The sequence below is a fragment of the Labeo rohita genome, chromosome 1 (assembly GCF_022985175.1).
Source record: "Labeo rohita strain BAU-BD-2019 chromosome 1, IGBB_LRoh.1.0, whole genome shotgun sequence".
Classification (NCBI taxonomy): domain Eukaryota; kingdom Metazoa; phylum Chordata; class Actinopteri; order Cypriniformes; family Cyprinidae; genus Labeo; species Labeo rohita.
Window position 1 is genome coordinate 18,924,263 of NC_066869.1, and position 22,568 is coordinate 18,946,830.

Below are 22,568 nucleotides of genomic sequence, written 5' to 3' on the forward strand. Positions count from 1 at the left end.
TATTAAAATGTTCATTTGTACTCTTCAGCCTGACCATGGTTTATAAAGATTTCTTTCTCTCTCTTAGACTCTCTGGGTGGACCATTCCCCTCGACAGCTCACCGATGCCACCACAAACCCAAACGCTGTTTACCCTTGCATCCGTGCGGAGGAGTCCCGGTGAGCCCCCTTCTATTCCACCCCAACGCTAAAGGCTCTCAGATAGTCATGGATTTAGCACAAAGGAGCGTCAAACGGCAGGCCAGCTTCTGCAATGCCATCACCTTCAGCAACCGGCCCATTGCTCTTTATGAGCAAGTCCGCTTAAAGGTAAGAACAAGGAAAGGCGTAGATGAATCTAGGGCATGTTTGGGGACAGTGGGATAATCTATGGGGGGATGGAGAGTCTGGAATACTCAAGTAGACGATACACACAGGCGGATGTGAATACTTCTGAGTGTCTGCTACGGCAGAGACGACATTTGTGGAACAAATATTCATCAGTCTTGTCCTAAACTAAAAACTGAAGTACACTTTAGGCTTTAGGAAAATGTGTGTTTGCGTTCTCTACCCTTGCAAGATTGTTTCTCTATCACTACTGTATTTTAAAAGCACCATCCTGAAGAAGTTGCGCAAGTTCTCGCTTCCCATGTCAATCTCGTAACAAACCAAAACAAACACTCTAACCATAGACGATGGCACTGAATCTAGCCTAACCAGTTATTCGGCCAACATACAAAGATGGTTTTGTTTTTATACTCACTTGTTAGGCAAGTTTTAATCCTGATATTCTCAGTAGTGTAGGGCCACTATGATATAAGTCATCGTGTTCTTGAAATGTTTGTAGTACTCATTCCTGGAGTTCCTGTAAATCAAATAAATCAGAGCTTCTTCAGTCCAAACACATCACAAAAATACCTCATACATCCCCTCAATCGTCCCCTACGCTCAACCATTTATAACCATCACAAAACATTTGCCCCCATTTGGCCTTCAGCACTGCTACAAACAGAACTACTTCAAGCCTTTTAGGGGTAAATAAGGTACAAAGATTCTGAGAGTAAACATTTCTCATAATGAACACTTTTGTATGTTGTAAAGATAATAACAGATGCCTTTTTTTCTGTCCTTAGATAACTAAAAAGCAGTGCTGCTGGAGTGGCGCTCTCCGCCTGGGCTTTACTTCTAAGGACCCGTCTCGAATCAATCCCGACAGCCTGCCCAAATACGCCTGCCCTGACCTGGTATCCCAGAGCGGCTTCTGGGCCAAGGCTCTGCCAGAAGAGTTTGCAAACGAAGGGAACCTTATTTCCTTCTGGGTGGATAAGAAGGGGAGAGTATTTTACCGCATCAATGATTCCAGCCCCATGCTGTTCTTCAGCGGCGTTCGGACCACAGAGCCACTGTGGGCCCTCATTGATGTCTACGGTCTGACCAGAGGAGTGCAACTGCTGGGTGAGAAAAATAACTGTCTGCATACAGTAGCTTAAGCCAGTTCACACCAGGTCTAAATGTTCTGCTCTAACAGACTGTAAAATGAAATACTAAGGTAGTGTTTTTTAATACAAGCTTAATTTTTAAATTAGAAACATTATGTAATTACGCAAACGGTATGATTTTCTTTAAAAAAAAATGGCATACCGTTTAGTGCCTAGGCAACGTACACAGTGTCGTTAACTGAGACAATATGCCTTTTAATGGCATACACTTCTGACTAATGGTTGGAAAACCTTTAGAACTATTAATAACGCACAACTAATTCTTTAACTGGGCAAATAACCAACTATAAACGGCCATTAACAGAAGCCAGAGACGCTGAAGATAGATGCAAAGAGGAGAAAATACTGTAGCGGGCAAAGCAAGCTCACTGTTCACGACGCGAGAAATGTAGGAAAAAAATTATAAATACTGAACTGAGGGTAAGGGGTTTATATAAATGTATCTCTGAGGGAACTGACCAAATTCGGAAAAGTTTAGATTGCAGGGCTCTACACTTACAAGTAATTAAAAAATCTGATTAAAAATTAGCCTTCCCATTACGAGGTAACATTTGACTCCTTAAAGTGATTTACAGGGGAATTTTGTTTTTACCTTTGTTATGGCATTTTTGGCAACTTTATTAAAAGTATGTCATCTTTTATGTCGATTTTTTTCAAAAAATTATATTTTATAAGCTTTTTTAAAAATTTCTAATTAAAACAACAGAATAAGAACAACTAGAATAAGTTACCAATCAAATTAAATCAGTATTAACAAAATGAATTTGTACTACAGGGGTGCCACAGAAGAACACAAAAATGGCTTAGAGGTGTATTTTCATATCATTCATGTCACTCAGAGGTGACATCAGTGCAATCAAATTCATAAATTCATGTTGAGATTAAAGTTTTAAATATAAAATTTTGAATATAGAAATATTAAATGATTTAAATAACTGAAAAAATACTTTAAAATGAAACTAAATCTGCCAGTAGGTAGCGGTAAGTCACTGATTTATTGCTGAATCATTCATTCATTGATTCGTTCAAACGGCTGATTCATTCAGTCTTTATGAATGGGTAATTGATTCATTGACTCGCTGTTTTTGATGACGAAATAGAGAAATTATCTGTTGTATTAAATCAGTATCGTCAGTCGCAAATGTGACTGAAATGGTTGCACTGTAGAACCCCAAGATGGTATTTTCTTTTCATCTTACCTCCATATAATGCATATTAATGAAGTTTTTAAAAGCAGCTGCTTTGTTTACAGCAGAAACCAAGGAAACGCTGTATGGCTTCTGTTTCATAAGCGCCACCTGCTGTCAGAGAGTGTATAATATAATAAATGAATAATATAAAGGGAAAAAAAAGTGATACAGATTTTTGGAAGAATAGTAAATATTAGACATTGAACTTAGTGTGCATTATTTTAGGTGCAAGAAAATACTTTATGAATATTTTGCACATGTTTTGCATGACTTTAAATCAACAAAATGTTTCCTCCTAAACCGTTGTCATTTAAGGTTCTTTTGTCTCTGAACACCTGTATAGTTGAGCAACCACACATTGTGCCTGCATGAGTAAACTCATAGTTCTTGATAGAAATCACATTTTTATAAATTTAAAAGCTTTTTCAATTCAGCTAAACACAAAATATACATTTTGAGACAGTAAAGTAGCTGCTCTTAAACTCCAACATGAAAAAAGAACTAGAGAACTGTCTTGTGAGTTTTAAACACATCATTCAAACAAGTTTCGTGAACATAATTACATATCTGAACTAGAGTGCATTTCCTCCAATTACGTAATGTGTTAATGCTTCTAAAGGTGTCTTGAAAACTTGTTAGAAATAATTTTTTACTGTTTATGTAAGTGTATGATTAAGAATAGCCCTTTTGCTAAACACACAGTAAATCAGAGAGCTTAAACTTGGAGGCAGCGGTCTAGATGTATTGCTGTGTATAATCACAGTCAACATTGTCATGAGCAGAACATACCATACGCCACGCTTTGATGTACCGCTCTGTGTACGAGTGTTTGTGCATGGAAGGGGGGTTTGGCAGTAAGAGGCGAGACATTCACATCTCACACGCATACATGCAGCAGGCTTTAATGCTGTCATCCCCCAGGGTTAATTATAGAACCAGGTCACATACACCAGAGATAGCTCCATTTATCCTAATTGAGCACTGTGGCAATTGACGGCAGCCTCTCTGTCTGCTATCTGTCCACTATGTGGGATGTGTTTCGTTACGTGTGCGAGTAACTTTATCTGTACCTTTGCCTCACGGAGGACAGCGTTGACATGCACTGCTGAACCTATGTTCTTCGACGGTCTACTGCCATGCTGAAACCAAAGATCGTGTGTGTGTGCAAGTCCTGTTTCACACCGCACGCAAAAGCAGTATGTGTTTATTTCACCGCCTATTGTAGCTGTATTCAAACCGTCTCTATAATCGGTATGATACTAGGTGTGAGTTTTGCTGCAGTTTAAACTTATCAGCGCAACATAAACAATAAACAAATATAAAAAAGCAAACTAGTCATCCGTCATTTGAAGCACTGCGTCACTTTTTGTCTTCCCAGAAGGGTTTGTAAGTATGTGCAAAGCCGGCAGAGCAAGATCAAAAGAGCTCTTCCTGTATTTCCATCAAACGTTGCTCCTTGAGTGCTGATGCCAGAACTGAAACAATCACATTTGAGTCTCAGTTTCCTGTGGGCTGACATGAAATGCCTTTATTTACAGGATGCGGGACAGAAGAACTTGTTAGTGACAGTACACAAAGCCTGAGGAGTCAAAAATATGCCCTATTTATTATTTAATTTATTAAAGTGATAATTTACCCCCCAAAAAAAATGCTGTGATCAATTATTCACCTCCATGTCATTCCAAACCCGTAAGACCTTCATTTATCTTCGGAACACAAATTAAGATACTTTTGATGAAATCCGAGAGCAGTTCCAATGAAACTGACACCCTCAAGAGCCAGAAAGGTAGTACAGACATAGTCCATGTGACATCAGTTGTTCAACCTTAATTTTATAAAGCTACAAATACTTTTTGTGTGCAAAGAAAACAAAGGCCGCCTTTCTGGCCCTTGAACATGTTAGTTGTATTGCTGTCCATGCAGGGTCAGAAAGCTCTCGAATTTCATCCAAAACATCTTAATTTGTGTTCCGAAAATGAACAAAGGTCTTACAGGTTTGGAACGACATGGAGGTGAGTGATTTTTGGGTAAACTATCCCTTTAATAAATGAACAAACAACAATAAGTTATCAAATAGCAAAAAAAAAGCATTACCATTGGGTATATTGTGATGCTCTCAAGGGTGAACTTGACCTTCAGCCTTCATGTCCCAGTTAAAAAGCTTTAAAAGTGGCTCCTAGCAGTGTTTCAAGAGGTTGTAGTCTTCAATCAAATGCAAACATGAAATCGGGTCTAGAACGCCCAAATTTCTCGATGGATAAAACTCCCAATGGATAAAAGTCCCGACCTACATTTTTCTTGTTGAATATGATTTCTCACTCATAAATTAGAGAAGAAAAAACAGGTTGTGAATGCAGTTACATGTTAAAGAAACGTTTTCCTTTTTTTAGTTCACATGCTAGATAAATACAGCTTTGATTGGGGATGGAAAAACTGGTCTAAATTGGTCGAACCATTTGTAAACCATTTACAGAATGAGGTTTGAAGATGAATTTGAACACTCTATGGCCCATTTGTACAGATGCCATAAATTCTTCCATGTAATTTCAGCCATTCTTATCTTGTGAAACGGTGTTTTGAGTGCCTCAGGCTTAAATGCATGATGAAATTTTCTCATGCACCTGTGAGTTCAAAACACACACGTACAGATGATTACACTGTACACAATAATGAACGCACACACTCATACAAACGACACAGTTTTCACTAATGGTTGAGATTATTTCAGGTACCTGCATAACATGACTATTATGCTGGCGTGTATGAGAGTGCATTGTTGAGAAATACTGGCCTGAATTTGATGCTGTGCTTGCCAGACATGCAGTTTAATATAGTCTTCAACTTGACATTTAATTAATCCACAATAACTCATAAACAACCAAGAGGTTGTGATTGATAGCACTTTGATTAATTTATGATTTAGTCTTGAGAAACAGTTCAAATACAATTAGAACACACACAGCCTGTAAAAATGATTTTGAAATGATTTTACACATTAAGTTGTAAATAAAGCAGATTATTTGAGTACATTTGTCCAAGGAAATCTGAATTTAAAATTTCACATTTACTTCAGTGTTACTTGCCATTTCTCTGTAATTGTTTTAGACTTTCTTAGCAATTTTTGAGATAAAATTGTTTCTACACTTTTTTTTTTTTTAGTGTTGTTAAAGTTTTTTTAACTCAACCAATGGTGTTCATTTGGGGAGCGTGGCTATTTGTGTAACCCACCAATGGCAGGGTGTTCAGGGAAACCTGTTTGAAAACATTATTTTTGCAATTGACCCTTCGCAAAAATCCGCCCTCCTTAATTACTGTTGCTATGTCCGACAAACGATGCTGCTCTCATTCTACACATCATGTTCACACGCAGTGAAAAATACATTGCGGAACAAAGAGGAAACTGACAACACACCGACAGAGCAGGTTACTTCTCATATGAAACAAGGTCTCAGCTTTCAAATGTTGTAATTTTAAATGCCGTTTTGTGGCTCTTTGATGTGTCATGATAAATCAGTGTATTGCCTTATTAGATCGATTGACACATAAACCAATTGTCTTTTCTTCTTTACTTAAAGCACGAAAAAAACATGAATGAACATCAGAACATATTTTATTTTAACTGCGGAAAGATGTTAATACACACACTTTTTCAGGTTTAAGTCCACCGAAGTTAATCAACTCTCTTGTCTGATTTGTTTGTCTAACAGAATGGCAAATTCAGCATTATGATTGGTCAGATCACCTGTCAGTCAAGCTGTTTGCAAGTGGTCAGTTCCATTTTCTGACACTAGTATTGCACAGAAACCTTTAAGAGAAAGCTTTTGCGGTCATTTTAAAATAAGCAGTGACACGGATATACAGTCTCCTTGCTTCTGAATGGTGTTAAAATTCTCTCCACTACTAATAAAACTCTGACAGGGAAAAATATAGCCATGAGCAGTAAATCAGCCTCCTGCGTGTAAATACTCATTCCTTCCTTAGAGGCAACCACTCACACGCTGTGATCTCCTGTCTGTCGAACGTCCCTTTCTCCTGTAATATCCGCTCCGCTTTATCGCCCCTGCAGCTAGGAGGTGATACCACGATTGTCCTGTGGGCATCTTTCTAGTATGCAATTAGAGTCTGGCTGGACCTTGAACCTTGCAAGTGTGGTGTGGTTTTCAGGGCTCTAGAATATATTGGTGAAATTAAATCATCCCTAGAGGCATTTGGAAATGCAGTGAGGCTGGAATGTTGTTTAATAAATAACCCAGCCATCAGCTACCCTCTTCTGAAACACCGACCAGGCTAAATGCGGCAGAAGCTGGTGGACCAACCTATTGGGAAGAGCTAATTTACAAAAAAAATATCATGTAGTGCCAATTTCCCTTCTTGTGAGCCAGAATTTGCACCCTTTTAATTCATGAATTTGAGATTTAGCTGGCAACAGTTGCTGACACAGTTTCCTTATATTCATTTGGCTCATCTGTGTTTATTTTGAAAGATGATCACCACTGATTGTGGTATATAACTTTCAGTATGTACAATATGTGGATTTATTATACTATACTGCATGAACTTGAAGTCCTGATGGATGATGGTGGGCTAGCAGAAAGTATTGTTTGGCTTAGCAGAACATTACATAGGCGTGACTAACAAGACTAAAGTCAGAAGAGCCCACCGTAATGAAGATTTTACAGACTGCACAGTTCATATGTCAGCCATGTTTATCTCGTGACTCAAACAGATAGACTTAATGGCTCACGTGGGGGGTGTTATAGTAAATTTCATGCTTCTATTGTTTAACTTAAAGGCTTTATGTTTCTAGTGTCCAAAAGAAAACACTCTCTATATGCACGGCCAGAGCAGCTCCTAATGGGATTTCAAATAGCTTGTCAAACATCTGGACTTTGTAGCAAGAGCATGGCGTCTGGTTTCTCTAGCAGCACAAGGACTAAACTGGACCCTTGTGTTGCTAAATGCAATTTGCCTTAACTACAGTCTTAATCAAATCTAGGAAATGTATCTATATTATTAAATCATAAAACCTAAAATTCAGTGAATCTTGCGAGACCCAAAATTCCTCATTTTACCTCATCAGAAAACATACTCCTCTAAGATTCTGGGACATTAAAAGCAAGATTTAAGTTTACGAATATGTCAGTACATTGTGTTCATACGTTTTGATTTAAAGTGTTAGTTCAAACAAAAATGAAAATTCTGTCATTAATTTCTTGACATTCCAAAACTGTAAGACTTAGGGCCTTCGAAAACACAAATTAAGATATTTTTTATGAAATCCGGGAGCTTTCTGACCATGCATAAACAACAATGCAACTACCACGTTCAAGGCCCAGAAAGGTTTTAAGGACATCATTAACACTCATCCCCCCCCCCAAGCGTTTTGAGGAGTTTAATTAAACTTTTGTGCTCATGAATATTTTGTTGTGTGAATATCTGAACATGCAATACATCAAAATAAAGATCTGGGCCCGTATTCACAAAACATCTTAAGGCTAAAAGTAGCTCATAACTTGCTGATTTAGGAGAAAATCTTAAAAATAATGGGCGTGTCAATTGACTCTTTTTTTTTTTTTTTTTTTTTTTATTGATAAGAGCATTTTACAAAGCATTTAGCGCTAAAACCAGCTTCAAATCTGTAAAACCTTAGGAGTAGTGAAGAGGACTCCCAAATCACTAAGACCAAATCACAAACTATACTCCCTGCTGAAAAAAAACCCAAAACAAACAATCAGAAATTCTACAAATACCATTACAAACCATCAACTATTAACCATTAAAACCTTTTTTTGTATGTTTTGGGACATGTTCCATTAAGATTTAGTGGTTTTAACAAGTCAACAATAGAAGGTGACCAATTACCAGTTGAGATCAACAGGCACCATTACAGTTTCCATCAAAACCAATACAATTCCCAGTAAAACCATTAAAAATTCTGTGATGTGTTTTTTTTTCAGCAGGGCTAAAATGGCTGTTGCCAGCAATCGGCCTTGGAACATAAACATTTTAGTAACACGCTGCATTTATTTACACACATATGTTTCCCACGCATCTTTTTTTGGTTTTGGAGGTTATCCCAAATCCAGATTTTCCTTTCCTTGTTCTTACGTCCAGTTTGGTTTTCTTTTCAGCTTTGTGAATAGGTTTTAAGAGAAAACTCTTAGCTGCTATTTAGGAGAGCTCATAATGGCAAGATAAAAAGTTTTGTGAATACAGACCCAGACCCTCTACTTTTAAACAAAAAAATCTGTTTTATTCTAGCCTCAAGCATTCTTTTTTTTTTAGAAAAATTTGAATGTAGGTAGGTTTTATATAAAAACAACATTTTGAGCAAAAAGCTAAGAAAATCGCATTTTTATCAAATTCTACATCTGGATCATCAAAGCAAAGATGCAGTTGATCACTTCCATCAGCATCCCTAAAGCTTGCACAGGCCTTTACCACTTCCTGAGTGGACATTTCACCCAGTAACATTAGGTAGTTTTCATTTATATGCTGTTTATTGTTGATGATCGCATTATTTTCATATGCATATGCTTACATCACTCATTTCTGCGTCCTCCTCATCGCCACATTCTAGGCTCATTTAGTAAATGCGTAATAGAACCCCCTAGCTTATAACAGTGAGAACGCTGAACCCTGGAACGTTCTGTGTTTGGCCAGGAAAGAGTTGCAATAGTCCAGTGGTTCAACGTGGAAGAGAAAAAAAATATAGAATAAAGTCGTTATTTTGTTCTTTAGGCACAAAAATTATTCTCGTATTTATAAAATTACGGATGAACCACTGATGTCATATGGACTATTTTAATGATGTCCTTACTACCTTTCTGGGCCTTCAACGTGGCAATTGTGTTGCTGTCTATGCAGGGTCAGAAGGCCCTCGGATTTAATGAAAAATGTCTTAAATTGTGTTTGAAGATGAACAAATTTCTTACAGGTTTGGAATGACATGAGGGTGAGTAATTAATCACAGACTTCTCAGTTTTGGGTAAACAATCCCTTTAAATCAAAAAACAAATGATTCTCATTATTTATTTGATTGACATGCAAGTTTGACTTGGCTACGGTAGGCCATTCCAGGCTAATATCCCTAATTGAAAGTCCCCTGCTGAAAGCATAATCCTCCAAAAACTAATATCTTAAATATGGACTATTTAACCAATTCAGCCAGAAAGAGTGAATTAGTGAGACTGATGGGTTGTTTCTGTGCTAGTTCACATAATGGGTATTAACAGTAGTAATTGCATTTGTTTGGCTGGCCAACTGCTTTGGGGTGGAACAAATTAAAGAAATTAGAACAACAGATGTTGTACCATTTGGCTATTTGACAGTATTTTATGTTTTGAGTACAAGGAGGGAAAAAAATAGTTAAGAAGTGCTCATCAAAAGGTCAGATTCTGTTTTTAAGAGCTCGAACCAACACAGGAAGTTCTGGGAAGAGTGCTCAAGGTGGCGGGAAGGTGTAGCGTGACCCATCCCAAAACAGAACACCTTCCTTTTCCTGCTGTTAAGTGTCCTTGTATCCCTTCTCCAAACTTAGAAGTCCCCTTTTCCTTTATTTTGCTCATGCCAAGGCCTCGGGACATCCAAACATGGACAGTGCTGCTGAGATAAGGTGTGGCTGTCTTATATATAGGCTGAGCTCTTCAGGGCCTCTTTGAGGGAGTTATGGGCAAACATCAGTTTATAGACTGCTAGATAAACATCCACATATTTAGGACTACACAGACCTTCTCGTGTTTCCTGGGTCGGAGTTCTGGTGCAAAATTTTCAGTGTGCCTCCAATCTGCTGGCTTAAATTAAATGGGTGGTACAAATTTAAAAAAAAAAGCCTTGGATTGTCAGTGTCAAAAGGAAAACAAGTAACTGAACGAAACAACATGGAGGATAATAACATAATGGGCTTACAATCCACAGCCTAGCCAGTGTGATTTTCAAGATCCAAAAAACAGATCAAAGATTATCAAGACAGATTTCTTCAGAATAAGCTTCACCAATGAGTCATTCACGACCAAGAACGTGTATTATAAAAGTAAAATAGGTCAATTTGGATTCCGTGCTGATTTCAGCCGTTACGTGAGGCAAGAAAACCATGGCTGGCCTGACTAAAATTTGGATATGAGCCACACGGAGTGTCTTTTGTGGCTTTCTGAGCGCACTTGGCTGTGTACGTGTGTGTTTCAGAGAGAGAAAGTGAGAAATGACCTCAGGGAAGGAGGTTTGTGACCCAGAGATCATTTGTCAATGGGTCCACGTGTTGCCTGTGTGGCCATTATTCCAAACAAAGAGACCCAACAGCCAAGCATGGCATAGGGCCAACAGGCTATTCTGAAACCTCTCCTGTCTCCCCCTACTGTTTCCCCCAAACACATACACGCTTACATGTACCATATGCATGAGCATCACACTGCCCTGCGGGCCCCTCTCTCCCTTCTCTGTTTTTTGTTTGCACTGAATGTCTAACAAACTGGGATACAACCTTGAGCTTTGTGAAATGGAAAAAAAAAATTTTCCTTTCATTAAACTGGGAAAATGATATACACAAAAAGAGACATCGCTACTTATATAGTAGTGGATGAAACAGCAAAAAAAGAGAATGAAAAACTGATACAAACAATCTTACACGGTGCCTCAAAGTACAGTGAAAGCAAAGAACGTGCACTTCCATTTTAGGTCATTTCATTCCCATCCAGGCCCTTTCTGACTGAACCAAGAGGGGCTTTTGTTTATCAGAAACCTCATCTGCTTATTTTCCACTGCCTTTTGTGTTTAGCCCAACAGGTGCTGGAGCCTGGTGCTAAATTTAAAAAAAAAGCACCTCGGACAATCAAAATGGGTGTTTGCTTTTGGTCAGCGCAGCTGCGTCCCATCACTAAAGTGAGGCATTAATGCGCAAGCCTGGTGTCTTCTCTTTTATAGAGATTTATATTTTCAAAGAGATTGCAAACCGGTCTCAGCCAGTCATATTGCAGAATAGCCGGGGCTTGTGTGAAAGCTGCCAATGAGACAAAGGAAATGTGAGGATTGGCAGCTAAGCAGGTGCAGGGTAATTAGAGGGGCAGCAGCTGCCACCGGTCACAGACATCTTGGCACGAACGCTCTCTTGTCTTTGCCCCTCCCTCAGTTTTTCCATCTCCTTTGCTTTAAGCTTTCCACTCCAAGCGTGCAGTTGATGTCTGTGCTCCCTCAGAGCGGCCCAGCGAGTCCATTGAGTAATTAGCACTCAGTTGTTTCGCCAAAATGGAGAATATCAAATGGAAACTGTAAGCAAACCTTCAGGCGTTCTAACGCCTGTCTTTGAAGAGTCTGTTGACGAATGGTCAAAGCAGACAGATTTAAGCCAGCTTTATCAGACCTCCTGTCATGACTGACAAAGACAATTTGTGTCTCAGCTATATAAAAACCGCATTGACGACTAGGCTGAAAAACTCTGCATCCTATAGAGCGTGTTATTATGCGCTTCTACAAGCTGCCGTTATTTGATCCTAATTGTCCGTCCACAAAAAACTAGATGAAAACATTTTTGTTAACTGAACTAAAAATGAAAACAAATCGAATAACCATAATCTGAACTAAAACACAATTTCATGAGTCCAAAACAATTTTATAGCCAAAATCTACATACAAATTGAAAATAAAACTAAAAACGCAATAAAACCCTGTTTGACTTTGTTCATTCATCCACAGTATTCAAACCACTACTGTAAGCTACTGTATGAGCGGAACAATTCAATATTTTGCACATCAGACAGAGAATAGATCCCACTATAGTATAATCCCATTAAGATTGAAAATGGCTTAGATAAAAACATGATGAGGCAGGGATGGACAACATAGATGAAAAAAATACATGTATTCTGTGCTCACAAAAGCGTATCTGGTCTGAAACTCATTTTGTCTTTCTCATCCCTTGTCAGCCATTCGTTTCCCTGTCAACTTCCCTTTTTATTCTGTTATGTGATTTATCCAGAGAGAAGCGTTACGTGTGTTCAAACTAGATTCTAGGGCTTGCGTCAGTGCCTCCAGGTCTAGGGCAGTGTGGGACACTGAAGCCTGGATTAATCCTATTTACAGCATGGCTTTACTCTAATGAGCCTGATCTAAGAGACACACTCCAGCCAGACCTCCTGTGGTGATGTCATTACCCGCTTCTCTGCCCGCTCCAACTGGGTGCGTCCAGTTGTGCGTCCATTTAACAATTTGTCCAAAATGTAAAAATTCTGTCATCATTTACTCACCTTCATGTTGATCCCACACCCTATGGCACTATGAAAGATGTTTTGATGAATGTCCATGCTGGTTTGTTTAATATAATGCAGTGGCTCCCAAACCTGGTCCTGGAGTATTTCAACAGTTCGGACGTCTCTTTCATCTGACACAACCTGAAAATAGTTTTAAAGTCATTACTAATGAGCTGAGAAGTTGAATCAGGTGGCTTTTATTAAGGAAACATACAAAATGTGCAGAGTTTTGGACCAGGATTGGGAACCACCTGGAAGCTGACCATTAAAGGGGACATTGGATGCCCATTTTCCACGAGTTGGTATGATTAGGGTTTTCATGAACTGTCTGTAACATACTTTGGTTAAAATTCCTCAATGTTCGAATAAAACAACGCCCTTTTCACCTTGTCAAAACAGCTCAGTTCACAGCGACCCATTTCGGTGCATGTCTCTTTAAATGATGATGAGCTTTGCTCACTCTACCCCTCTCTTCTGTTTTTGTGTATTCGGTGGCACATTATCATCAAAAACAAAACGAATCCACTGCGTCCTCAATGGCTCTTCAGAGAATATAAAGCCTCTTATGTTCGCTTTTACAACGAACAAAACACCTGTATTGCTTACGGAATGTTGTCGCTACAACAACTCGAGCAAGGAAAAAAATGGCGGACAGTGTACAACTGGCTGAGGGCAGAGATATGCTAATACGAGACAGTCTGTCAGCAGTCGTGGGCGGGCCTTGAGCAGTATGATGTCATAATGCTCAAAAAATCAAAATGGCTTGATAATTGAGACTGTTTAGGTTTGATTTTTGCATTTGGAAAAGGATTGAAGGGATTTTTATCATTTTAGAGTGCTGTCTACAACTAAGACACATTTATATGCAAATACCATGTGAAAGTAAAGTTTGCATCCGATGCCCGCCTTTAACAAAGGATAAGCTGGAATAAAAGACACCTTAAAAGTGTTTCATCAGTCATTAACACCAATTCCTTTTTGTGGCAAGTCTGAATATGTGTGAACAACAATAAAATTTGAGAGCTATGGCCGAGGGCAAGGAACTTGACAGCACCTGATCATATACATTTGTTGAATGAGAACAAGCAGTGTGATCATTCTTCAAAACGGAATATCTTTGGAATAAAGAAGGTCGGTTTGGATCGACATAAAGAAAAGTAAATCATTTCATTTTAGTTATTAGGTGTTCTTTTAAGATACTCCAAGTGTGACAGAAAGATATTAAAACATTTGTTTTGAAATTTGCAACTAGACTTTTTGTGTGCAATATGATACTGCTCATATTTTAAATGATGTCTTCATTATCTCTTGTGACTTTATTGTTTTTTTTCTTCTTGCCCATAAAAGACTCTAACAAGTTTAAATTTATCTCCATCTTGCCTTTAATAATTTTGTAGTTGTGTTACAGTTAGTGCCCCTGGGCCGTCCCCACGCTCTCCTTAGGAGTGTTTAATATTTCGCTAATTAGCACAGACTACCACACAAGACACTTTGAAGCTTTTAGAAAATGTTTTTTAAGGATCAATAAGGAAAATTAAGTCCTTATGTTGAGACACTGATTTGCAGTTCAGAGCACCTCATGCAGCAGGCAGATCTTTTGTCTGCAAATCAAAGACTTTGTACTTAGATTCATTTATCAAAGCTAGATCTAAAAGTCATGAAAGCCGATGATGTTTACATACACCTTGCAGAATCTCTAAAATGTTAATTATTTACCAAAATAAGAGGGATCATACAAAATGCATGCTATTTTTTATTTAGTACTGACCTGAAAAAGATATTTCATATAAAAGACGTTTACATATAGTTCACAAGAGAAAATAATAGTTAAACTGTCCGCTGTTCTTCTGAAAAGTTCTTCAGTTTCCACAGATTCTTTGTTTTTTCAGCATTTTTGTGTATTTCAGCCCTTTCCAAAAATGACTGTATGATTTTGAGATCCATCTTTTCACACTGAGGACAGCTGAAGGACTCATATGCAACTATTACAGAAGGTTCAAACACTCACTGATGCTCAAGGAAAAATGATGCATTAAGAGCCAGGGGGTGAAAACCTTTTGAATTTGAAGATCAGGGTAAATTTGACTTATTTTGTCTTCTGGGGAACATGTAAGTGTTGTCTGTAGCTTCTGAGGGGCAGTACTAAATGAAAAAAACATGATATTTAGGCAAAATAAATATGAAGCATCAGTAAGCATTTGAACCTTCTGTAATAACTGCATATGAGTGCCTCAAGTCATCCTCAGTGTAAAAAACATGGATCTCAAAATCATACAATCATTGTTGGAAAGGGTTAAATACACAAAAATGCTGTAAAACCAAAGAATTTGTGGGACCTGAAGGATTTTTCTGAAGATCAGCAGGCAGTTTAACTGTTCAGGACAAAAAAAGGGACTCATGAACAACTATCATTTAACAAAAACACACAGCTGTGGATCATTCAGGCAACAACACCGTATTAAGAATCAAGTGTATGTAAACTTTTGAACGGGGTCATTTTTATAAATTCAAGTGTTACTTTCTCTCGTGGACTATATGTAAACAACTTTTATGTGAAATATCTTATTCAGGTCAGTACTAAATAAATAATAACATGCATTTTGTATGATCCCTCTTATTTTGGTAAAATAATTAACATTTTGCAGATTCTGCAAGGTGTACAGTATGTAAACTTTTGACTTTAACCGTATGTATCCAAATAAGACACTGTGAACATAAGTAGCAGGAAATGGAGATCTACCAATGGAGTATCCATCGCTGCATTCAAGCTCAAACTTGATCAAGACCTCACACAAATAGGGTTAGGAAAGTTTTAGCAGTTATTTAACAGCTGTACTCAGCCTGCACCCATGTCCAGACTATTGTTGTCCATTATAACGTATTTCACTTAACCTTTTTTTTATTTACTTATCCTATCTGTATTATGCAAGCATTTCAATGTTTTAGTGACAAGTGTAATCCTAATTCTAACCCTTTGTTGACTCTTACTGTTGACTCTTATGAAAGATAGAAAGAAAAACGGTTGTGTCACAGATATTGCTTCATTCTGTTTGCACAGTAGCCTAGCATATTATTATGAAACAATTCTATTGCTGACTTGTTAGCCCAGTATGTTAAGGATTAATCTCTAAACAAACCATCTTGCGTCATTCATCCTGATGGGAATGAGTTACGTCCTTATAGATCTAAACATAAAGGGTTGGAGTACTGCGTTTTTTTTTCTTTCGCAGTTGTTTGCTGAGCCACTCACACATACTGCAATGGGTCAAAGAGGGTTTATCTGAGACGAGAGCTAATCAACAGTCTCTGCGGGTCATTGTCGATATATAGAGACAGACACAGGAAGAGAAAGAGAGGCCCTCTGGAGGTATAGCCTCTTACTTTCCTTTTATCTCCATCTATCACACTTCTTGACCCCCACCTTCATTTTTATCTTCAAGTCATTTCCTTTTCTGTATAACCATCTCTTTTAAACCAACACTGCTGTGAGGATGCAAATGCAAAGCACCTTACAGAGTCATTTGTTCACAATAAACTTTGTAAACGATTATTGAAGAAGGTAGAATGACATTTCAAAATATTTAATTCTCCAAACCTCTTATCCTCTAGGGGGTCGTAAATATGTGAAGTTATCACTAAAATCATTTTAAAAAAGCAAGGTGCTCTTTAATAATAAAAGAGGGGAGAAATAAAAAAAAAAAAAAAAAAATCTGATGATATGTATACGCTACACATACACAAAATCCATTTTACTGAGTAGGTTAAATAATGTTCTCCCTCTTAAAAAAATATCAACGGTGAGGCTCTTAGGAGGTACACCTAATTTTAACAAGCTAATTAGCACCGGCAGGCCACTTTTAGTACTAATATTTTTGTCTGGGGTCTGACTGTCTTCGAATGCACAGATGAGGTCTAAATACAGGGCACACTCCAGTGGGGCTATCAGTTACAAAAGGAGGAACGACAGTCTTCAGCTTGTTTGAGTGCTGAGCTATGATAAACTAAGCTAGCCTTCCTCTAAACTACTGTAATACGCTATTTTAGGCTACTAGGAGTGGGGAATTAAATTCGGCGTACGCAAAACACTTTGCTAGCGTAGCATTTCATTCATATTTCGCACTATTTTTGGCATACGGGCGTGGAGCGGTGGGTATGTTGTGCTTATAGTACTATGCTAGCCTACTATTACATTACTATAAGGTTCTATTCCTGACAGCCAATGAGTAAATGGTATAAATGGTAAAGAATGTAAAGAGACACTCCTTGGCAGCCATTTTGGAAACAACTTTAGCTGTTATGTAATACAGTAATGCGTTGAAGTGTCTTGAACTCACTTTGATCCAGAGATGTGAACAGTAACTAGGACCCAAGTTAGATTTTTTTAATTAGTTTTTTAAGTTTGTTGAATTAATAGCCTCTGTTGCATGTGTAGTTTTGGTAGTTGTCAAAAAGACTTGTATCCTATGCTCTAATGTGGTCAAGCTGATGTTTACCTGGTCTCCCAGGCTGACCAGTTGACAAATGCCTGAAAACCCTATGGATCAGTTGAGCCAGGGCCCACTAGGAGGCTTCAGCAAACTTTCTTTTTGTTTCCATTATGGCATAATTAGTGATAGTGAAATCCATTAGGCAGAGGTTCTCGACTCTGGCCTTCAAGGTCTACTTTCCTGCAAAAGTTTAGCTCCAACCCTGATCAAATGCACCTGAACAAGCTAATCAATGTCTTCAGAATCACCAGAAAGTCACAGGTCAGTTTGATCAGGGTTGGAGCTAAACTCTGCATGAAAGTAGACCTTGAGGTCCAGAGTTGAAAACCCTGCTGTAGGTTATTAACTGCCCAATAGCTGTCGATTATCTAGGACATAATTAGTGATAGACAGTGAAATCTGTAGTGCAGAGGTTCTCAACTCTGGCCCTCGAGGTTCACTTTTCTGCAAGAGTTTAGCTCCAACCCTAATCAAACACACCTGAACAAGCTAATCAATGTCTTGAGGTTCACTAGGAAGTCATACAAGTAAGTTTGATCAGGGTTGGAGCTAAACTCTGCAGGAAAGTGGACCTTGAAGTCCAGAGTTGAAAACCCTGCTGTAGGGTTATTAACTGTCCAATAGCTGTCGATTATCTAGGACAGAGGTGGGGAACGTTGATCCTTGGAGGCCGATGTCCCTGCAGAGTTTAGCTCCAACCCTAATCAAACACACCTTAACAAGCTAATTAGGGTTTTCAGGATGGAAGTTGTTTTTTTTTTTTTTTTCAGGGTTGGAGCTAAACTCTGCAGGGACACTGGCCCTCCAGGATCAAGGTTCCCCACCCCTGATCTAGGACATAATTAGTGAAAGACAGTGGGATCTGTAGGGCAGAGGTTCTCAACTTTGGCCCTTGAGGTCCACTTTCCTGCAAGAGTTTAGCTCCAACCCTAATCAAACGCACCTGAACCAGCTAATTAATGTCTTGAGGTTCACTAGAAAGTCATGGAAGTAAGTTTGATCAGGGTTGGAGCTAAACTCTGCAGGAAGGTGGACCTTGAGGTCCAGAGTTGGAAACCCTGCTGTAGGATTATTAACTGCCCAATAGCTGTCGATTATCTAGGACATAATTAGTGATCAACACTGAAATCTGTAGGGCAGAGGTTCTCAACTCTGGCCCTTGAGGTCCACTTTACTTCAAGAGTTTAGCTCCAACCCTAATCAAACGGACCTGAACAAGCTAATCAATGTCTTCATGATCACAAGATAGTCAAAGGTAAGTAAGTTTGATCAGATTGATCAGATTGGAGCAAAACTCTGCAGGAAAGTGGATGAAAACTTTGCTGTAGGGTTATTAACTGCCCAATAGTTGTTGATCATCTAGGACCAACCATTGAATAAAACCATACTGTATAATACAAATAATCTGACAACTGTTAGCTAACTTTGTATCCCACCTCTGTTCCACAGACAGTGAAGTCGTCCCTCCAGACCTTCTCCGCCCACGATCCTTCACCACAGTGCGTGGATCCACCTCTTTACGACGTGAAGCAGACACCTCCCGTCTGTCCGTCAGTCTTTGCGATCTTAACCTGCAACAAGATGATGCCAGGCTTCGACTGCCTCCCGCACCGGTCGCATGTCCCATTCCTCAAAATTCCATGAACTCCCAGCAGTCATCGCTGCTTCCTCACACTTTGGAATGTGACCTACGTTTCCACCAACTCCGAGGTGCCCACATCAAAACCCTTAACGAACAGACTGTGGCCCGATCCGAACACAATCGTGAAGAACGCACGCTGGTCTTCACAGATCGCCCGCTGCGAATTGGCGAAACCATCTTCATCAAAGTCATCAAGTCCAGCCCTGCTCGATCTGGGTCTCTCTCATATGGTGTGACATCATGTGACCCAGCAGTGCTTCGCCCTAGCGACCTCCCTTACAATCCTGAAGCGCTGGTAGACCGCAAGGAATTCTGGGCGGTGTGCAGGGTGCCTACTGCTTTGCAGAGTGGCGATATCCTGGGTTTCCTGGTCACACAGGAAGGGGAAGTCATTCTGAGTCATAATGGGAACAACGTGGGGATGCAGGTGTGTGTGGACAACTCACGACCACTCTGGATGTTCTTTGGACTGCATGGTGCTGTCACGCAGCTGAGGATTCTAGGTAAGTAAGCCAAATCTATAGTTGTACATTAAATTGTCTAGGACTTTATAAAACCAAACTTAGTGTGCTTTCACACTGGCAGTTTAGTTCAAAGTTGGAACAGTTCACATTAAAAATTCATAATGTGAATGCTGTCATGAAGACCAAAACAGGGTACCAAACTAGAAAACTACAAAACTACCTTTAGTAGTTTGCATGCGTCATCAATCGGCCATATTGGTGGCATTGAGCATGAGCATCAAGAATACGCAGAGCGAATTTGGGCAGCCATCCCATCATTTTCAAATACCTCTGTTTTGGAGTAGTGTAAACAACAGGCGAAACCATAGCAAAAGTTATGCATTTTGAAACGAGAATTCACTTGTGTAAACGTAGCCTATTTTTGGCGTTTGTTGCCTTTATAATGACGAGACAGTGTAGAGCAGACAGGAAACGAAGTGAGGGATTGGGAAGGGTCCTTGAGTTGGGATTCGAACTCGGGACGCTAATATGCATTATGACGACTATATGTCGGCATACTTGCCCCATTGGCGCATCAGTGTCAATGGGCAACATTCATTTAACCGGGTAAATAAAGGAGGAATATAACACCAGCAGGTGGTTTTATGACTATAACTGAATATTGGCCTTTAGATGTGTTCAGGCCAGAACTTTTATCAAACATATGATACTTAGCAAGCATTACTAGAATGGTTTAGCATGTGTCTAGCATGTTAATGGTATATTTTAATATGCCCACAAGGCTGTCGGCAGTGAGGCCAGAACTTATGAAACCTGTAAAGTTTAGGGCAGATTGGACATTCTGAAAACCCATGTCGGATGTAAACTGTTGGCACTTCTAATGCGTGTGCAAAGTTGCATGAGTTTTGGAGCATATTTAGGCCCTCAAAAAATGCAATTCTTTTCGGAGAAGAAGAAGAAAAATAAGAAACGAAGAAATTCCAAGACAGTCCTCACACCGTTGATGCTTGGGCCCTAATAACCTCTAAATATACAAAGTATGTAAAGAACTTTACAAAACTGCTGTTGCTACAGATTGCAACAGAATCACTTCAAAAACTGTGTTCATCTGATTTTAATCACTTGAATTTTGTTGATACCAAAAATACAGACACACCAGTAACCTTTCAGAACACCAGACAGTGCTCTAGTTCTCACCCACACACCTGCACTGACACGCTCTCAATAAAGAACTAAACAAAGTACACACCAAAACAATATACAGCGAAAAACAGGAAGTATTACAGGAGTTTGCGTAGGAGTGCTCTGACCTCTCTTAGCTTTGGATGCACTCTCCAAGATGCCTGTGTCGCTGGAAGCACATTCCCCTCCCTCCACCAACGTGCTCACCCCATCTCATTAGCATGCGGTGAAGGAAAGGAAATGAGAAAGTGAAGAGGAGAGTGGGCGATTCACACTTCATTTGAGAACATTCATTTGAGAACATTTCTCTCGTTTACATCTCTTCTCTCTATTTCTCATTCCTATTTCCCCTCTTAGCATAATGTTTTTGTTCTTTCAAGATTCAAGGTTCAAAACGTCATTGTAATAACAATTTACTTGTTAGAAAGTGGCCTCATTGTGCTCGTTCAACAGTAACGGCAGAGGAAATATACAATGAAGACATGAAAAATGAGGAAACCTAAAAGAAATAACAGAGCTTGCAAGACTGGAAAATAATTAAGTTTTATGTAAGCTTAGGTTTTAGGCGTTGGCTCTAGGTAAATGAAAAGTATGTAGTGCTGTGCAACGATTCATCACGATTACAAAATAAAAATTTTGTTTACATAATGTATGTGTGTGTATACTGTATATTTATTATGTATGTATATATTTAAATATGCACAGCACACACCCATGTATTATGTAAACAAAAGCTTTTATTTTGGATGCAATTAATCACAATTAATCATTACACAGCACCAAAATATAATAATATTAATTTATATATTATTACTTATCTCTAAGTAGATGTTATACAATCATGCTTAATGACTGAACCAGAAAACCAAGTGTTACAAAACTAAATCGCAATTCGGTATGCAAATATTGAATGTTAGTATGCATACAGTGACTGGCGGTGAGATTTTTCTGACCTGCAAGCACTTTAATTAAATCTAGTGGTAATAAATGAAATGTACAAACACATGCATATAATAGACACAATACAAACACTTCCTTCTTGACTCTTTCCATTCCCGCAGTTTATTGTGTCTGCTAGCTACAGTAACTGATCGCTTAATGCATGTTTTTTCCCCATGACGTCAGTAAGCGCTTAACAGTGACAGTGACAGAGACTATATATGATCGGCGTAAAGACAGAGACAGGAAAAATCACACTTGTCAACAGAAAAACAGAAAAAAATAGTGTATACTGTACATATGAAATTTACTTGTTCTGATATCAGTTCACTGTACAGTAATAGTACAGTAAGTACTATTCAGTTTTCTCTACCATATCACTTTTATACTGAAAGCAGTACACTAACCCTTAGTAATTTCAGTTTGAGACCCCTAATGTGAATACATGCAGCTCACACCTAAACAGAATTATTTGACATATGAACGATGTGACTGTTTATACCATGCAAGCCGGTTTAGTCAGTACCCCTTTGGTATTCAAAATACAGAAAAGCCTTTCTGCCATGTTGGCACATAGTGCTCATTTTACGCATGACGAAAGGCTTTACAGAGGCCTGACTTTCTCTAATAGGTTTTTTTTGTACGGGTGGAGGTTAGAGAGACTCAGCTGTTCTTGTGTTCCCGTTAATCTAGTAGAGATGCTCTTGAAGAGGCCTGGCCCTTGTGATCCAGGGCCAGTTGGTGAGGCCTAGAGAAGGGGATTTATGATATGTCTATGTGTGGAATGACAAGAAGGCGGAATGGCATGTCAGACTCACAAAGGATCATGCTCAGTGGACTCCACCCCATATATAACCCCTCACTCTGTCTCCATCTTAATAAAGGATCACGCTGTCGGACTAACATACTGTATGCAAACATGTGAGCAAAGAACACACACACATG

General features: G+C 38.9%; 1 protein-coding gene across 2 annotated transcripts in view; it reads left to right on the top strand.

Moving 5' to 3' along the window:
* neurl1aa (neuralized E3 ubiquitin protein ligase 1Aa) overlaps positions 1-22,568 on the top strand; it is a 73,629-nt gene that overhangs the window by 44,152 nt on the left and 6,909 nt on the right. For both annotated transcript variants that reach the window (XM_051109996.1, XM_051110005.1), the window contains exons 2-4: positions 68-309; positions 1,113-1,434; positions 18,846-19,541. In XM_051109996.1, coding sequence (XP_050965953.1) covers positions 68-309; positions 1,113-1,434; positions 18,846-19,541 — 1,260 coding nt within the window. The remainder of the gene's footprint in view (positions 1-67; positions 310-1,112; positions 1,435-18,845; positions 19,542-22,568) is intronic.